Source organism: Phalacrocorax carbo, chromosome 5 (genome assembly GCF_963921805.1).
Source record: "Phalacrocorax carbo chromosome 5, bPhaCar2.1, whole genome shotgun sequence".
Classification (NCBI taxonomy): domain Eukaryota; kingdom Metazoa; phylum Chordata; class Aves; order Suliformes; family Phalacrocoracidae; genus Phalacrocorax; species Phalacrocorax carbo.
Window position 1 is genome coordinate 69,098,402 of NC_087517.1, and position 19,290 is coordinate 69,117,691.

Sequence of the window (19,290 nt, forward strand, 5' to 3'; positions counted from 1 at the left end):
ATCTGTCTAGTGCAGATCCGGCCTCTTTTTGCTTGTACTACTCAAAAACAGTTATTATGGGATAAGCAAACTGTATTTGCTGATGCACGTTCTCAGTTTCCTTATCAGCTGAACAACACGCTTCTCGTGCATGTTGGGTCAAACTCGCTGCTGGTCCAGCTCCAAGAATTCCACGGCGACGGCACCACAGCTCGTTCTGCGCTCACTTGCACCTATTGACTGCCAAAAAACCATGACCCCATTGTGTGTCTTACGAACCGACTGAGAATTTCCCGGTGTTGCAATGCATCCTTAGGTTAATGATTGCAGGTCTTAGATCTTTTTAATGAGATGTCAACATAATATCTAAGCACTGGTTTGGGTAGCTGTCAAGATGCTTCGGGATATTGTCAGACTGAAGACTGTGTGTCTTATTGTAGAAGAATTTCAGTTATATTGTGATTGTCTCTTTAAAATAAATGTAAGTAAATCGTCTGTATCTCAAAACCAGTTTGCAGGTGTTGTGAAATACACTGGCAAAGTTACCCGATATGAGATGCAAGACACATATCTGAGGAGAGAAGAAAACCAAACCCCTAATTCCAGCCCAGAATCAAGGGTCTAAAGAAGTCAGCAGGCTGGAGAATGAAGTCAAGGGCTCAGCTGTCATGGTTGAAAAGCAACCCCCTGTACTAACAAGCGTCCAAATCTGCTGCCACAGAAAGGCCAAATACATCTTGTTGCTGACATCGTATGTTGTGGAACCTACACACGGAGAGCAGGAGTCATTATACAATATTTCACTAATAGGAGGATCAGCAGTCGCTTATGAATAAACTCTTCTAAAGTCTCAGCTGTTATATCCAGGGGCTTTTGCCTCATTGCTTGTAGCTCAGATGCTGGTTTGCTGGTCTGCTGCACCACTGCTTCCAAATCTTTTTTTGCCATGAGTAGCCTGGCAAACATTTGTGGTAGCTTTAGTGCAAGAGAAATGCTTTGGCTTTTCAGTCTTTTAGACAGAGGGCTGCAATGGTTAAGCAAAACAATAAAACAAAAGCCTGCCTCACTTTTCAGGCTTCTTTCACAGCCTTCTTAGGGCAAACTTTTACCAACCAACCCAAAAAGATGCAGCCCAGAAGAAGAAACATCTCAGCAATTGTGTGAAAGGTAGCTGGCACAGAGCTACTGGACTACAAAAGGAGCTAGTTCTCTTGGGTCATGGCTTTGAAAGGTTATTCCTCTCTCAACACTGCAGAGCAACAGCTACTTTCCGCTACGCCAGTCACTACTGTCACAGCATCCCTCCTTGCTCTCCCATTCCAGCACCTCCACAGAAATCAGACTTCTTGCAGCTGGTTACAGGTTTCACTGCATTATGCTGATGTATGAATATAACTAGAATATGCCAGAGAGAAAGCAGAGATGGTCAGGAAGCATTCAGCAAAAAGTGTGTTCAATCTTCTCATTAAAAAAGGAAAACCTCTTCCCTGTAAACCTTAACTGGGTTTTTCATGCATGATCTGTTTTTCACCCCCAGAAATTAAATATTCAAAAACGGAATTTTTAACAGACAAACAGGAGCTTTTTGATCATTCCTTTGCTGTTGGCGACAAACCCAGATAAGGGGGCTTAAGGGTGCTTCAAGCATTGCTTGAGTATTGCTACAGAGAGTGAAACGGGGGCTTGCTCTCTGTATTTGAAGAATAAACCATACATGCCATCAAATGCATTTATTTCAGCTGAAGTTCATGGGTTTTTATCACCCATGCCCAAATGTCCCCGTCAGGCTGTTAACTCCTGATTCCACAAACACGCCTGAGCTTTATACACCTATTGTCTGTCGTGCAGGGAGGTACGTGCCTCGCTGGCAGGCATAATTCATAGAAAGTATCTATATAAAATGCCATTTGAGACTGCTTTCCGACGTTCAGAGTGTATTTGAGATCCCCACTGTCAGATAGGTCAGGCCATGCGGTACCCATACCTGCTTCGTCAGCCGTTGCCAAATGGCTCATGGCTGAATGGTCACACTCAAGATCTAACTTCTGCTCTCACAGAAGTTTGGCTGAGTTCCTGGGTGATTTTTAAGCAGGTCATGTTCATTTTGTGCCTCAGTTTCCCCACCTATGAAGCGGGGCTTGTAGCTTAAAAAAGGAAAGAGTAATGCATTAACACATTAACGCTTGCAAGGCACTTGAAAAGCATTAAACGGAACATGGTATACTGCTGCAAAATATGTTTATTAATTAACTGTCAGAGATCTGCTGGTTTATTAGGAACCTTTCAGAGATGTGCCTTCTCATTAGCCTGGTACAAAACAACCCACAGCAGGAGGGAACAAGTTGCTTCAAACAAGGTTCAACTTTCTGCCAGTTTGATCTTCATCTCATTGGCAGACTTCTGAATCTAAATTTAATTATAGTTCCTTAAATGTTTCCTGATAGCGTATCTCAATCTCTCTGTGCTATGTCTTTTTATGGTTTCTTTTTTGTCGTGGGACAGAGGGATAGATCATTTTTTCCAGTGTCCATTAAAATTCCCTTTGCCTGCAGTGCAGTATGCTCTATAAAAGAGATGAACCTGCTGCAAGTGAAATAAGCTGATGCTGCACTGTCTTTTTAGAGCAACAGCAATCTTTATAGATTATTTTTCCAAGTGTCATGAATCTCCTTCAAAGTCACAAGTGACTGTTATCAATTAATATACTTAATCGTCTCATTTTCAAGTCGCATTCAAGCCAAACAGAGTCCATGCTCACCCTGGCAGACGCTGGAAAGCTTTGCCTTTCAGAGATAAAACGTTACCTTGGATGTAATGGGGGTGGTTTGGGGGTGTGTGTGTGTGTGATTCAGGAGCAGAAAGATGTTAAAGTGCAGCACCTGAGGCCTTCTTGTTTTCTGAATTTACAGTCTCAGGCTGGCAGTCGTATAAATGAGTGATGCTCTCTGATGTTCTCTTCCAAGCAGGCTATGAAATTGGCAGGGAGTCTTCGGTTTTGTGCTGATGTGTCCAGAATTCAAATAATTTGATTCTTGGGTATAATGACAATTGAAGGCACGGTATTACCTTGAGAAAAAGAGATGGGAGAGACAGCTTCTGTATCCTGTATTGAATTAACAACCGATTCCCATTTACTCTCACCGCTGAAAACTCTATTATGCGGGGTTCTTATTGCCCTTATTCAAGGGCATGGAATTAAAAAAGTTATATCGATGGTAATGCTCTCATCTTCCTACCATGACATTGAATAATGGGGACAAAGAAGGGAAATGTTGAAGGATGATATGCCTTTTAAAATACTGCTGATATTGAAAACATATAAAGGACAATGCATTTGAATATCAGCTGATGAAGTCATATTCAGATTATTATGCTTTTTGTCCACGCCTTTAAATCATCTTTGCTTTTATTTTTGCCGTTGTTTTTGGAACATTTTATTTTCTTGTGTTTTCAGGAGAGAGTCCTTACATACCTGAGATGAGGACAGAGGTGGAGCGTTGGTTACACTAATCCCAAGAGGAATCTGTTCTCTCTCCTCCTGGATCCGGAGAGCAAGAGTTAGGAACCTGGCGGGGAAAAGTCCACCAACAGACTGGTGTAATTATACAGGTAGAGTAATACCACTGCTCAAGCGGAGGCTCTTCTTCTGTCATCTTCCAGGTCTGCTTAAGGCCTTTCTGAAGTTACACAGACTAGATAAAACTGGTGGTCTTATAACGAATTAAGAAGACCCTGCAGAATCCTTCCTTTACAAATACATTCATTTAGGTTTTTTAATGTGTTTTCCTGTGCAAATTATACCTTAGACAAAATCATGAGTGTATTTCTATTAGGAAGCTTCAAAGGCTATTTTACAGAACAAGGGATAACATCTCCATTTTACAGGACAGCAACTGAGAAGCAGAATATTTAACTACCTTGATAAAAGTCACACAGGAAATACTTTCTGAAGTGGGAACAAAGCACGGATCTTGCTCTCATTAGTGCAAAACCGCAAAGCCTCCCTGAACTATTGACACTCTTACCTAATCTCAACCCAGATGTTTATGGGGCCCCTTACACTAAATTTTCAGTCTAACCTCTCTGTGAGCTCGAATCATGGAAATCAGCTCTGCAACATGCCTGAATAAGGTTTAAAATTACACTGGAAAGGGTTTAGGGAACAAGTGTCAAAATTCTTACCTATAATGATACGTGTTGCTTCTGACCACATCGATGCTATCGTTATGTTGGTGTAACTCCGTGATTGCAGTATGAGATCAGGATGTGGTTCAAAACCTCTTCATGGCAATTCTGAAAAGTCAAAATCATGGCTCATAGTTTACTTTGTAAAAGGTAAAGCTCATTTTATCTCCTGCTGCCCCTCACATAGTCAGGACTACCTGTGGCTACCTGTGATCTGAAACGTGGTCTTCCTTCAGAGACCCTTCAGCTGGCAGCACCTCGGGATGGAGCAGAGTCCCAGTCTCCCCAGTGCACGACTCTCCCTTTGATACTTGTTCACCTCCATCATTTGCGTGTGACTACAGAAAAATCAGCTTTATCGCTGATTGCAATCATCTGCAAAATTTTCTTTCCATGGACTGGTAGATGCTCATGAAGCACAATAGTGCTATTGAGGTACATTTTTTTCAGGGAAAGGAGTGGGGGGCGAAAGAAGAGGGGCTCTGAGAGGGACATTGCGATGACATGGCAGGGCACGATGACCTGGAAAGCTTTACAGGCATCTGCCACAAAGCTGTTGGTGCTGCCTTGGCTGGTGATGCACAGCTCGCTGCGTGTATGTGCTCCCACGCACCGAGCTGAAGAACAGTTGTGCTCCTCCACCCTGTGTCAGCGCCCTGGTTACACCCACCAAGCTCTGTAAACTAACAGGGACATCGAGACTTCGTTTCTAGCTAGACAGAATATTTGCAAGGAGCCACTGAGGGTGTAGAGAGGTGATAGCTATAGTTTCCTTGGGTACGTAGCTTTCTTGCCTGTGCTGGCAGGGATACATTTTAGACGAAGAATTAAAATTATACCAGCTGCCTGTGGCCTCCAGAGGTCAGCATATCACTTGAGAAGAGCTAAATCACAGAGCCCTCAAACCCTACTCTTCAGGCATGGTCTTGTTATGTCCTCTGTATAGTTTCCAGCCTCACTGGTAATAAGATTTAAAGGGTTTGTCCCCAGTGCTAGTTGTGACAATAGAAGTAAGAAAAGAAAAAAATGGTCTCAGAATCTCCATTGTAAGATGCAAAATATTGTCATTGGTCAGCACTGCCACTTGGATGTGGGATCGTTTAGGTGACAAGTTCAGTGCAAATAATCAGATGAATAGCTACCCATACACTTAGGAGCTATTCCTTACATGTTAGTACTGCTGGGACGCATGGACATGCCAACTGTCTTCTGAGAGGACTGCCAGGCCTGTTCGGCTGTGCTATATGCTTTATCTTTTTAGTCCGTTTGAACGCGATGTGCTGTTCTAGTGACACTCTCAAAAAGGATAAGGTAGAACCAGAAAACATCCAGAGATGAGAAGCAGAGATTATCAGAGGTGTGAAACATCTTTCATGCAAGAAGGAACTTAGACTATTTATCTCGGGGAAAAAAAAGTTGGAGGGAATATGATATAGGTCTTTAAAGGCAAGAACAGTGAAAAAAAAGACGATAGGAAATGACTATTCCTTATCTCTCACAATATGGTTGTCAACCAATGACGTTATCAGGCAACGGGTTTTGAAATAAACATAGCACAGAATTAAACTGTGAAAATCGTTGCTTTGGGACTTTATGGAGACCAAAGAGTCAAAAAAAAAGGGACTAGGCAAACTCAGGGAGCGGGCTGGTGTTAGGCAGAGGGGCCTGAAGGCCAGCTCACACAATGCTCACTGGACCTTCCTGCAAGCTGGGAAGGCTTCAGTCGCTGTCACTCACTGCCTGCCTGCCTCAGCACCTGCTGCTTGTCTCTGTGGGGGTAAGATACCGCCCGCTTTTGCCTCAGCAGGTATGCTTCTCGTGCTCTTACTGTTACTACAACACTAAGAAACTTCCTTTTGCTTAAGAAGCAAGTGACAACAGTCTTTGCAGGGAAGGCTCCAAACTGAAGTCTTTCTAAATACTGGCAAGTGTTGATGAGCTCTAGTGATTTTTATACTGGATTCAATAATCCAAAACAAAATCAGGACAAGCGAGGTCTAGGGACCCTAATCTCACATGGTCTCCTCTGAGATCAGATAGGCTCTGTCGTTGAGAAGTAGCACCCAAATGTATTTCCCTCTGGGCCGCCAGCCTCAAAACATGCTCAGAAACACCAAAGAGCCGCAGTGTCACACAACACTATCCAATTTCTCCTACAACACTATCTAATTCGTCCTTACCATGAAGAACTCTAAAAGGCTTACTGAGACCTCAGTGTTCTCACTTTACTGCTTTGAAACACAGCCTTAAGTGGATCCAGCAGGCATCACCTGTAGACAAAGTGTAGGAACCCTGCTACAAAAAATAAATAATACAAGGAATCCAGCCCAGCTCAAAAAAAACCAAAAAAAGAAATAACAACACTCAAATCTTCTGTTATTTTTATTAAAGCTGCAGAGTCTTACTACACACAACAAATACTTTCTCAATATAATCTAAGTTAATAAAATAGTTGAACAACTCTTTAGATTTATATTTGTATAGAAATGATCTGTGGAACATCTCATCTTGAAACAGCAGTGCCCGAAAACGACTATTCAGCAGGATTTTTTTTAAAGAAGAGTTTGGGACTAGAGGACGCACTGTTCATTCTCAAAGAAAAAAAAAAAAATCCATGCAAAAATAACCCCCACCCTCTTCCTGCCTTCTCTCCTACCCAAAGTGTAAGGCTGTATGGAATGACCACCTAACTGGTGGCCCTTTCTTCCAGTGTTCTTCCTCATGTCTACGTTAGGAGCTGTCGTCTAAACTCAGTAACTAAAACATGACAAAAAGAAAATTCAATTGCACAATCCTAGTCTGCAGGTGACAAAGTCATAACATCTCTTTACAGGAGTCCCTACTCTTTTTCCAGTTACAAGAATTCGTTATCGCGTTGTGTTTGTTCCCCCACTCTCGCCTACGTGGCTGATGTCAGTTACTGTCCGTATGCCTTTGTTAACAGAAGTCAGTCTATCTACCATTGCTTCGGCCTCCCTTCTTCACCTATATGTAGTTTAGATTCTACGTAGCACTGCCTGCAAAGGGCCGACTCCGTGGTATTTTCCCCCCATTTTAGACAAAGCCCATAGCTCAAGTGATGATCTCCTCGCTGCAGCTATGCATCGGTGTCGCCCGTGAGATGTCTCTCATGGACTGTGAGGCGTGTCTTTGCTAGATCATTCCGTTTAACTTAGTCCACTCGTAGATGTCCTGTTCACATACTATATCTGAGTTGATGAGGAGGTATCTGTCCCCAACACAGAAATGTTTCTGGCAGGCAGCACATTTGAAGCATTCAAGGTGATACACTTTGTCCTTCACCCGCATGGTCATCTCGTAAGCCCGGATTCGCTTGTCGCAGGAGGCGCAGAGGCCGTCTTGGCCAAAGAGCCTAAAACAACAACAGCAGAGAAGTAAGCAGTGTTCCTTTGCTGGGGAGATGGGAAAAAACCAAATCGAAACAAGAACACAACATCAGTGCCTTGGTCCATTAGTCATAGCATTGCCACGTTAGACAGAGGTCACACGGAAAGCTGCCGGGGAGAAATCTAAACTTTGCAATACCAAAAATTGGGGCAGAAAGTCCAAGGTCCTCACCTTTTTTCAATATAATTGACTTCTCTGATCGATGACCTTATCCTGAATCGCTGAGCAGCTTCAGGAGGAGCAAAGGCTCCCCAGAGCATAGCATGAAGTTGTGCCATGCTAATACTCCCACTTCTGGGATTGGTAGAAATTACCTTTCTGTTGATAAATGTTACCTATCTTCAGCTGTTTCTATCGTAGTTTACAGAAAGGAGTCGACACAAGCCACGGTTTAAGACTCCCATCTTGTCGTTGCCTCCACACTGGAGATCCTTTCAAACCCAAACATTTCTAAATCCATTAAGTCATTCCTGCTGGGTTTCAAATGGATTCGTGCTAAGACCTTCTAGATACTTACGCTAGCCCAAACAATTTCATGATCTGGACCGCTCTTCAACCTGCCTTGAAAAACCCTGCTGAGATCATGATGGTACTGTCTATTAAAAGGAGCCCCTAAGGGATGCGCGAGGTATGTGTTCCCCTCACAGCACGCACCGCCGTCCACCTGGCGCAGTGCGACACGGTCAGCTACCTGTGCCGGCCAGCCTTTCATGCAGTCTGCTGGCTACAGAGTCCGTAAGTCGAATCTTTAATAAATAAGCAGATATATATACTTTTTTTTCCCCTTACTTTTCAAAGTATACACCTATTGCGTTTGACTTCTAAGTTTCCATGCTAATTCTGGAAAGAGTTTTTCCACCTCTCACACTTCTCCTGCACATGCTCGTGCCTGCTCCACGTCAGCTTCTGAACTGGAAAAAGAATGCCCACTAAATTAAGGGATCTTTAAGGGGAAAAGACACCATTTCTTTCGCCTACCAGGAGATGTCAGTGTTTACTTCCGCCCAACGAAAGTAATACTAAGGTTACACAAAGGTTGGCAAATTCTTCATTAATGAGGGAAGATATTATATGTTGCATTATTAAATAGAGAAAAAAATTGAATTTCACTGCACGAAAATACATGAATTGTATCGCCATACCTTCTGTTGCTTCCATTTTAAGATTAAAAGTATTTGGACAGCGTAACTAATGCTGGATCACTGCTGGACTGTGGTGTATGTGGAGTATTTACGAGTGGCCCCATTAGCAGAACTCAGTGCTTAGTCTCTGCTTAGCAAAATCCCCGTCGGTAAAGCTCAGGGACACCGTAATTAGGAACTCCACTGAGATTGGGGTTTAGTTTTTATTGGCAGGTAAATTAGCCTTCAGTAGGTAGCTGAAAAAATAGCAAAGACCAGTATTCTGTTCCACAGACGTCCTGTAACGTTAGGGATCCATTAGAGGAAATGGTCACAGCCAGCACAGCGAAGATCAATACACTTTAATTGTAATCTAGAATATAAAGATCCTTTATTATCAATTTTTGTGAAATATATTCATCTCAGTTTAATCCTCCTACTTTCAAATTTTGGCAAAACAGAGAGGCAGAGAAAATACCTGTACCAAGTACCTGATTCGGCAGAATGGGTAAATTCTTGCCTATTTAGGACCAGGCTTAAGAACACTAAAAATCCACTGGATACAAATATTAGTGCCATCAAACTTTCCTGTACTGGCTGTAGCTTTGCAATAAACGTACAGCACATGGCACCTTTCTGCTTGAGGTGTCCCAGAAAACTTTGCCAGTGATGCAGAAAAAAAGAGAGGGATTGATCGTTGTACGAAAGGCAGTGGCTTCAGACACGGAGCAGGTACAGCAGCCCTGCTGGCTGGGGGAATCAAGCATCTCTTACATAGCTGATATTACTGCATCAGGAGAATGAATTGGATTCAGTTACCTTGGATACCGTGTTCTTAAATGAGAGAACTAAATGATCTTTCATCAGTCACCGATCTTGGCACTTGGGTTTATATACCTTTCAGCTCCAAGGCGATGCTTGGAGAAGCACAGAACTCCGTAAAACCATTCAGGGGAACCGGTTCATTGTCAGCTCAGGGGGAGCTTGCTGAAATTCATCACCTTTTTCCCGATTTCTACTTGCCAGAATCCCGCGCTGGCACTGCACGGCTCGCCTGGAGCTAGCAGGTTATGTCTGTGCAGGCTGACGGATGCCAACAACCCCAAATGCCCAGGAGCGCTTACTGTATTCTGCACATTTTCAAATAATTCTCTTTAGTCCACAACATGTAGCAATGCTTTCATTTTCCTTTAAAAAATGCGTTTTTCCCAACAAGATTTTTAAGAGTTAACCGATAAACAACTGTAAGTGACCTAATCAACCCAGATAACCTCTGGATTTACCTGCAACTTACTGAAGAACCCCAGCAATACCAGAAAGCATCTGTGCATGAACCCCCAAAATAGATGAGCCCCTGTTGTAAACCTGTGCTCGCAAATGGTGCTGCGTTACAGCTGTGACTGCTGTCAGGCTTCTCGGAGTAATCAAAAATGAATTCTTTATGAATCTTTGCTCGCTAGCTGTACCGATTAAATGACAAAGCAAAGCTGAAACGATCGAAGGAAGGGGAGCAAGGGTGGAACGAGTGGGTTTGTACCTGAGATAGTCCCTTCTGCAGAGCTTCCTGCCCAGTTTGTAATACAGCCGCCTCCCCACTTCTCCGAGCCTGCACCCGCACAGGTCGCAGCTGAGGCAGTCTTCGTGCCAGTACTGATCGATGGCTTTCAGGAAATAGCGGTCCCCGATGTTCTGCTGGCAACCGCCGCATGTCAGCAGCGAAGGGGGAATCTGGAGGACTTCATCCACTGGCTCCCTGGGGGGGATGAAAGAATCATTGGAGAAGGAAAATGTACTCTGAAAGCGTCCACATGAGAAGAAGGAGAAGGAAAAACAAAACACAGGAGTGGTCAAGTTAAAACAGGGGTTACATCCTCATTTTTTCTGCCAGCTGAGTAAATGATTTATCTCCTTCTGACATGACGGGGAGCAGGACTTCACTCTTCTTTTGCTTTAAAAAAAAAGAACAGCTTGAATTGTAAGGAGTTAATAAAAGTATCCAAACATTTGCTTTTTTTTTTTTTATTTTTCTTCAAAGAATAATGCATAGACATGACAATCTCTGTATCACCCGTGTGTATTCATTACTGTAAAGGCATCTACTACCTTACTCGGACATCGGTGTCTCTGTAGATTTATCATTTTTCTTCTACTGGACAGAACATGAATTGCTCAGTCAGGTGTCGCAATCCATGCAGTTCTTATAAAAGAAATACCTCTCCCATAACATGATTCTTCCATAATTAAAGATTGCGCTTTTCCAAAAGTACAGTCAAAAAGCTGCCTGGATCCACCGCTTCGTAGAAATGCTGGTTATGCCTGGGCAGACTGACGGGTGCCAACAACCCCAAAGTCCAAAGGGTTCTTACTGAATTCTGCACATTTTCAAATAATTATGGTTTGTCTGCAACACGCTTCATTTGCATTTAAAAAATGCCTTTTTTCCCAACAAGATTTTTTAAGAATTACCTATAAACAACTCTAAGTGACCTCACCAACACAGATAACCTCTGGATTTACCTTTAACTTACCAAACAATCCCAGCAGTACCATAAAGCATCTGCGCATGAACCCAAAAATATATGAGCCCATGATGTAACCCGGAGCTTGCAAACTTTGACTGTTAGTGTCGCCAGAGGCAAAGGGAATTTCTGTCTCGCCAAGGGCTGAAGGACTAGAAAAGGCACCTGAGGGATTTTGCATGCAGTCAGCTTTCCGCTGGGAAACGTAAATTTGAAGACGAAGACTGGGGATGTAATTTCTCGGAACAGCATGAAATGAATACATACAAGAGAGGAGGATGTTGCCCAACTGGTTTACGTTTTGCTGCTGGTTTTAAGAGAGCCAGAATTTTACCTGATGTGACTGCAGGACTTCTGTTTTTCCCTTCAGCTAAGGACATGAATCCCCCGGGATGGGCCTATGCCAACATAGCTCAAACAATTATTTGAGATTTACACATCCCGCTGTGAAAACAGGCACAAATCTTTATTGTATAGCAGCGCTGACTACTCACGCACAATGTTTTTTCCCTTTTAAAAAAGCTCTCAAATCCAGGATGGTTCTGGGGATAAAGCAAGAATTTTCTTCAAAGCTACTTTTGTAAGGAATTATTTTCTTTGCCTTTTTGTGTAATTTTACAAGTTCTGCCAAAAAAAAAAAGGCAAAAAAAATGAAAAGAAAGCTCAGTGTTGCAAGGTTTGCAGCAGCCTGGTGCTGCCACTGAGGGCCTCATCCACACCCCAGGGGAGTTAATAAAAAACTATTGGATCAATCCTTTAAGCACTTGCTTAATTTTAAACCTGTGGCTAGCGGCAAGGAAGGTGTGTATCCGCATTTTTATGCTTCGCTGGATCATGACCGAGGTAGAGTGGAACCCCAAATTTTTTCATACGTTATTGGGTTTCTTTCTTTAGCTCCGAGTCCCTCAACGCTTTGTTTCTGTCGCTGGCCTGTCCTCCCTTAGGCTGGTGGGGCAGAGGAGACTCACACTGATGGAGAAGGATCAGGCTGCTCCCGGTTTCCAGCAGGCAAGAGCTAAAAATCATATTACTACTGCTTATTTACTGGGTCAGCAGATTTCTGGGCAAAAATTACTTTCTTCAGCAGGGAGAAGCGACCACTGGTCAACAACTTCTATGCTGAGAAACTGATCCTGCAGTTTTTTATTTAGCCAAGCTGAGCCCTAAGATATTATCTGATCATATTCTCTTCTGGTTTTTACTCTTCTAAGTTCAAACTGCTGCACCCTGCAAGTTGTGTCATAACATCGCTCTCCTACCAGCTCTCCGTCCTGTGAGTTTTTGTTAAAATCATGGGGAACTCTGTATGTGATTAGGCCCTAGTTTATTCTTTTGGGCCCCCTACTCCCTTTCCTAACTCACGGGCTCCACTCTGACAAGGTCTGAGAGCCTTCCAATAGAAGGAAATGCACATTATTATCCTTTATCACCCATTATTTGAAACTTCAGATGTACCCCGAAATATTTCATCTTACAGGTGTTCAGGAATCACAAGCCAGGTCTCTCTGAAAGCCTTAAACTCCGGAACAGCCCGGCGGATGTTTACTCAGAACAGAACTGCTGGTTTATGCATTAGCTTTCTGATGTCCATAGATTTCTAAGCTGGCACGTAAGTCGCTAAAACACAAGGTAGGTAAATAAATAAAGATTACTAAAACTTTGTAGTTGAAACCTGGACAACATATACCTCGGAGGTTGGAGTATCGTTTCTTAAAAACCAGTATAAAATGGGAGAAAACGTAACACATAAAACATCAGATGTGACACGGAAGAAATGGATTTTATCCCTAAAAGAAGCAGTTCCCATGCGTTCACTCCGGGCTTCAAGCAATGGCATTTTTAGTATCTCACAGGAAACAAGCCACGAATGACTCAAGTTTACTGAGAGCAATGTTTTAAGCGTTATCTGAAAAGGGAGGTTTTATAATTTTTTTCTTCTTCTTCTCTCTTATCGTGATTCCAGACAAGCGTAACTGCAGTTATTAGCATGTACGGGGCTGAGATGACTGTTTTTCCGCGGGGTTTCCGTGCCTGTGGCCAGCGGGATGCCGGTGTGCGCGGGAGGGATGGGACAGCTGCGGAGCGCAGCCCGAAAGCCTGGATTGGGACACCGGAGTGGGAAACCCAGGCAGGGAAATTCTCATCTTCTACATCCCCTCAATCAAGTCTTTCTACGTGCCCTTTGCAGAACACCCTGCCCCCACCCAAGCAGTTTATACAAGCTCTCGAAAGTTGCATTATGAAAATGTGGAAGTCGAGCACCCACAGATAACAGCTCTGACCTTTTCACTATAATCGGCTACAGCGAGCTGGGCAGATCAAAGATGGGGCACAGAGGGTCCCTCCAAAGGGAAAAAACACCTTCTGATCTGCAAAGCGTGATGCTCTGCGTCCCCCCGAGCCGGTCCCAGCAGCCTGGGCTGGGATGAGCGGGGTGGTCGGGGGGGGTGTGGTGTGGACGGGGGGGCTGCCGCCTCTCTGCCCCCGCAAGCTGCTCCGGCTGGTCTGTCCCAGAACCCGGGGGGGCTCTCATCGACCCCCACCACACCCCGCAACCTGCCCCCGCAGCAGGGGGAGGCGCGGGGGCCGGGGCAGCCCGCCCGCCGGTGCCCGCTGCCCCCGGTGGCTCCGCCGGCACGGCCAGGCGGGGCGGGGGGGGGTGTGTGGCATGGGGAGGGGGGGTGCCGGTGAGCCCCCTGCCCGCCGCCGGGAAGGGCTCTGCCGGCCACACAATGCCGGTGGCGGCGGGGCCGGCCAAGCCGCCCCGGTGGGGAGGACGGGTGGCCACCGGAGGGCTCCCGGGGCGGGGGGGGGGGGGGGGGGGGAGAAAAAGAGGCCACTTACTCGGAAGGATCGAGGCTTTTCCTCTCGATGGCCGATGACATTGGCAGGGATTGTTCCTTTGTAGCGTGCCTGTGGTGGGATCTGCCCCCGCTGCCCCCGCAGAGGCTGTCTGCTCTCGGAGCCTTTTCACCAGCTGAGTTCCCCCTCCGCCCCCCAATGACATTCACAGGATTTCCTCCTGCAACACCAAAGAGAAAGAGAGAGAGAAATATGGGCTGGGGCCGCCGGGCTGTGCCCCCGCACGGCCGCCCCGCACGGCCGCCCCGCACCGCGGCCGCCTCTAACCTCCCATCCCCGCCGCGCTCCTCCTGCGGGGCCGGGGCCGGGGCGGCGGGGGGGGCGCAGCGGCTGCCTCGGCTGCCACCCCTGCCTCAGCCCGCAGCTCCCCGGGCTCGGCTCAGGCTCTCTGCCCGGCCCCCTCCGACCATGCTCCGGAGCCGGCTGGCTGCGCTGCAAAGAGGCAGATCGGCATCGCTAGGATTATTATTATTACTCCGTGGCTCAGCCCCGGGTCTCTGGTTTCATTTCCTTTTTCCTGATCACGATTCAAATACAATAGAAGGAAATCACACTTAAAGAGACAGCTGCCCATTTCTTAACTGGACTCCTGGGGATTTAGCAATACGACCAGCAGCATCACGACTCGCTGGGTTTCTTAAAGAGACAGAGCCGGGGCTCCCCAGAGCCGGGGCTGGGAACCGACGTCGCAGCTTCACATTACAAGGGTATTTAATAACACTTTCTGGGCGGAGAAGGGGTGCTCGGGGAGGTGGGCGACCTGCAAACGATCCCAAGGGCTGGAAAAAAAATAAGCGCCTGGTTCCGTATCACTGGCGTCTCCTCTGCTCCAGACAGGACCAAAGCGAGTGTCACCCTCTCTCTCCTCCTCTCCCTCTCCTTCCCTTACGGATATATATGCCCGTGCCCACACGCACACATATTTTTTCCACCGTACTTTGAGACCCACAGGTAAAGAACCCTCGTATTATTTTTCTACCTACGATTCAAATTGGCCGACTAAATTGTGTCTCATTTATATCCCCTGGTGAACATTTACGGTGTCTGCTTCTAGACATGCTCTAGTTCTTGGCAAGCAATATAACAAATTTATACCTTGACACCGTTTGATGTTAATGAGCTATAAAAGCCAGAGAGTACAAAGTATCGATCTGTAATTAATCACAGAGAAGCTAAAGATGGGAAAGTCTTGCCTGAATATCTCTACTTCCCCTCCCACCCTTCCTCCTCTCCATCAGCACAGCACATCCCGGAAAGGACTGATTTACAGCACCAGAGAGAAAACTATTACAGCAATTCGAGCGTTTCCCAGTCTCCGTGGCAGTAGATACTGGCCGTTGCTGGAGGCAGAGTTCTGGAGGAGACGAACTGCTTGCCCTGTTAATTCCTTTAAAAACAGGAAGAAAATATCTGTAATCAAGCTCTAGTGAATACTAGTAGAAATACTTCGCTTCTATATTAAACCCCAGAAGAGAAATGCGTTTGATGTCTATTTTTATGACGACATTCCTATTTTTCCAGCTTTTTGGCAGCTGGGGATATAATATCTGCAATACATTAATGATCCCGATTCAAAGATTAGTGATGTCAGCAGAAGGACTGTTATTCATTTCAAGGGGCTTTGAACCACGCTCTCGCAACACTTCAGAGCCGTCACTAGTCATTAGAACACATCTTTCTTATTCTTTAAAAACATTATCTCCGATGTATTTTAAGCTACTACAGTACGACAGTCACTCTTATTTCTGTTAAAGGAAAAGGCTCTTTTGTTAGGTTTTCATAGACAGGACTGAATTATGTGATGACTATTTAATTTCTGACTTATTTACACTGTGATCAGAAAAGTAAAATGTAAACCTCTCCAGAAGGCTGAATAATTAAACTATTGCAAGACACACACACACCCCCCAATCTTCTCAGAACTTTATTATGTTGGTTTAAAATAATCAGAAATTGAATTTAAAGGTGGATCAAAAACATGCATAAGGACTTCAAACATGTTATTTAAAAAAGACATTTCTATAAGCTTGGTTTCTCCTGGCTCTGTGTCTCGCAGTTTGAAAAAGTATAAACTCTGAGTCAAACTTTCCCTGACGATTGGGGTATTCAGACTGTGAATAGCTCCTGACGCAATAATGTGAACAATTCCACAACGCCAGGCAAATGTTCTGGTTTCAGATGCCAAGTTGTGCATACACTACAGACATACTGGCATGCTGCCTCTCTTCTACTTATTGGCCCAAAATTCACAGGAAATGAAGAACTTTTTAAGACCTCTGTCCCTTCGTCTATCTAAAAGAGATCAGCTGGTTCAAAGGTTTTGGTGAGCAACAAAAACATCGACATCGGCATGTAAGGAGTTACTTCATTCCTTAGAAAAGCAACATAAAAATGAGGCCGCAGTGGCCAGTGATTATTGGAAAACCCAGTTTGTAAGCTTTTGCAACGCCTGTGTTCCTTGCTTTGCTCAGACTGCCGCAGGTCTAGCAGATACCCTCCCTGAAGCTAATGAGAGGTTTCTCATGTTCATAGTTGAGCACCTGCATTGCTGGGCGGACCACGAACACTCTCCGCTTTGCAAGAGAAATCCCGTAACCTGCAGAAAGCTTCTTCTGCATGAAACCAGTGAAACGGCGTGCAGTGAAGGCGCCGAAGAGGACGGTTCGTATGCGTTTAATTGTCATCTTTTTCAGTCAGATCCAGAACAAACTTCTTAGAAAAAGGCAGATCTTGAAGCACAGTACTTGTGATAGCGCTGGCATCGCTCCACGGTCCTGCAGACGCCACCTGTCTCCTTGTCTAAAAAGAATTGTAATCAAACCCGCGAGGTTATTTCTTGTTTTCTCTCTTTCCTGTGAAGGAGAGATGCTAGGCAAAGCTGTGAGCTAAGAGACGTGAAAAAAGCAGTCAGCTGGCTGGGACGTAACATAATAAACGTGTTGCTCCACCGTGTTTAATGGGACTCGATCTGCTTAGACAAAGAGTGATCAGAAAATGCGGGGTGAAGTTTGTCAGGGTATCTTGAATAAATCGCACAGCGAAGGCACCAGGCAACACGATGCATCAGGTTGGGTTTCAAACTAAACCAAACCATGGCTTTGCAGGAGCAAGGGTGGCAGGAGGTAAGCAGAAGCTGCCGAGAAGCAGCGTTGTGGCCTGATAGGTGTCTGCCAAAAAGCTGGGGGTGTTTTGTCCCAGTGGCATTTCTGGAAGCCCCTTTTCTTCACATTTCTGCTGGCGTTTAGTGCCAGTTTCCACTGGATTTGCAGCGAAACGCCCAGCAGGAAGGTCCTCAGTACGCCAGCCAAGAGTTGCATCTTCTAATACCTTTGAGGAACAAAGACATATACTTTTTTGGGGGACAATTCCATTTTCATATAATAAACTCTTGCTCTGGACAGTGAAATTCAGCATTTGCAGCTGAGGACTCTTGTGTCCCACCAGAACAGATGACCGGTAATCAAGAGCGACTTCTTTTTTTCACCTTGAGCAAGTCCCTTAATACCTCTTTGCCTCAATTTTCCCATCTGCAAATGTTTACTTCCCTCAGCAGAATTGGCTGTTGATTTACTTTTGCCTCCCGCTGAATAACGTTCCCAAAGACAAAGCGTTATTCAGTGCTAGAATTGGTGGTGCCGACATTTCCTGCGCAGGGACAAAAAGACTAGCACTATTTTTAGCGAGGGCTTTTCTTTCCATTGTCCCTTTCTCTGTGAAGCTGTATTTTCCAGCGCTTTTTAGTGCGGCTTTTTTTGTGTTCATTGATTGAAAATCCTGAGGGATGAGTTTTGGTTTCAATTAACTTTTATTAATAAAGATCGCGCTACAGACTAATTCTTGGAGCATGGCTGAGATCAAATCCGATCTTAGTAACTGCAATTAGGATTCAGTGCTTGGAATAACGTGCTATGAATAAGTCGGCTGCACTTTTCTAGATGTTTCTTAATAGAACATTTGATGTAAAACTGCATTGTTTTGATGAGTGGGGTCATCTAAAGAATTAGCTCAACGTGCCTGTTTCCAAATGAACAGGCTCTCTGGGACTCAGTGAGTATTTTCAGCTTGGTTTTGGAAGGCCACAGGATCATCATCATCATCATCATCACCACCATTCAATCTCAGGTTGATCCTACCTTTATTTCTTTAGTATTTCCTAGCTTTATTCCCCCTAGAGCTTATGGATACTATTGAACTGTTTCAGATCACCTTCATTTAGAGGAGTCTGTGTTCAGCATGATTAACTTTGCTGCCCTTAATAGCCAGAAATGCTGGTTGCCTAAAATGCATTTTATGAAGACTGAAGTCTCTGCATAGATACAAGAATTAAATCTCGGTGACCGTGGCCTAGATTTTCTCTTAACGCTTTCTGTGGGATACAAAAGTCAAGACCATGAGTAAAGTTGAATGATTAACGTGAAAGGTGGCAAAGAGGAATAAGGATTTCTGTAACCAGGGCTGTGTTCTGCCACTGACCCACCTTGATGTTAGAATAATCACAGCTCCGCTCCGTTCCTCAGTTTACCTATTTGCAAATGGAAGGATCCTCCTTCCCACCGCACGCTGGACTGAAGCTTTGACACGCCAGCCCTTTGGATGATGCTCTAAAGAAATGGAAAATTTGGGTTAGACTGGGTTTTTTAAACACTGCTTTGACACTGCAGAACAAGTTGGGGTTTTGGTCTCTGTTAAAGAACACAGAATACTTGAGGAGAACTATAGACCAGCTATTGCTAAGGACATTTGACTACGCCACTGGAGAATCAGTGCCGTGTCAATAGTTACTCATATCACCACTATGTAATATTAACAGCATGAAAGGCACCCACCACATAATTCAAAGAAAAAAATAGGTGTTGCCATTTCATATATCTGGAAATGTCTTTTTTTAGCCAGTAATTTCCATTCCAGTCTGTGCAGTCTCCACAAGTACTGGTTTTGGGTTTTTTTTTTCCATACTGAAGACTCCACATCATTCCCATAGCTAGCATATTTCCTAACTTCCCTGGGGATAGAAGTGATAATAGCAAGGCTAAGGAGTTATCCTTGAGTGATGACCACATGCAGTAACTTGAATGTACTTTGGAGGCTTTTGGTAAAGTGTGATTCAGAGGACTTAAAGACTCCCGACCAAGGGCACACTTCTCTTTTTGGGGGTTAACCTTTCCTTTGAACTGGAAGAAAACAAACCAGAACAATAAAAACCACACTCAGGGTGA

The 19,290-nt window shown here is 44.7% G+C and overlaps 1 protein-coding gene and 2 long non-coding RNA genes across 7 annotated transcripts; 1 reads left to right on the forward strand and 2 right to left on the reverse strand.

Moving 5' to 3' along the window:
* Positions 1–1,321: 1,321 nt before the first annotated feature.
* LOC135313527 (uncharacterized) lies at positions 1,322–5,423 on the reverse strand. Its single transcript, XR_010373169.1, has 3 exons — positions 4,162–5,423; positions 3,452–3,545; positions 1,322–3,045 (listed from the first exon to the last, which is right to left on the reverse strand). It is a non-coding gene; the product is annotated as an uncharacterized LOC135313527 (long non-coding RNA).
* Positions 5,424–6,533: 1,110 nt separating this feature from the next.
* LMO2 (LIM domain only 2) lies at positions 6,534–14,634 on the reverse strand. The gene is made up of 4 exons (XM_064452923.1): positions 14,342–14,634; positions 14,057–14,234; positions 10,231–10,446; positions 6,534–7,537 (listed from the first exon to the last, which is right to left on the reverse strand). Exons 1-4 carry the CDS (start codon positions 14,346–14,348, stop codon positions 7,318–7,320), a joined length of 621 nt encoding a protein of 206 aa, XP_064308993.1. The 5' UTR covers positions 14,349–14,634; the 3' UTR covers positions 6,534–7,317.
* On the forward strand, positions 10,443–16,587 carry LOC135313526 (uncharacterized). Of its 5 annotated transcripts, none has more exons than XR_010373167.1 (5): positions 10,443–12,013; positions 12,107–12,220; positions 12,297–12,485; positions 12,690–12,841; positions 15,313–16,587. It is a non-coding gene; the product is annotated as an uncharacterized LOC135313526 (long non-coding RNA). The 5 variants fall into 5 exon arrangements; XR_010373166.1 differs by having other exon boundaries at positions 12,424–12,485; XR_010373168.1 differs by having other exon boundaries at positions 10,443–12,055; positions 12,157–12,485.
* The last annotated feature ends 2,703 nt before the right edge of the window (positions 16,588–19,290 follow it).

Excerpts from the sequence above, each read along its gene's own strand:
- LMO2 (XM_064452923.1), bottom strand. Across the intron at positions 10,447-14,056 it reads AAAAGCCTCGATCCTTCCGA|GGAGCCAGTGGATGAAGTCC; the intron begins GTAAGTGGCCTC and ends CATCCCCCCCAG. Across the intron at positions 7,538-10,230 it reads TGCAGAAGGGACTATCTCAG|GCTCTTTGGCCAAGACGGCC; the intron begins GTACAAACCCAC and ends TTGTTGTTTTAG.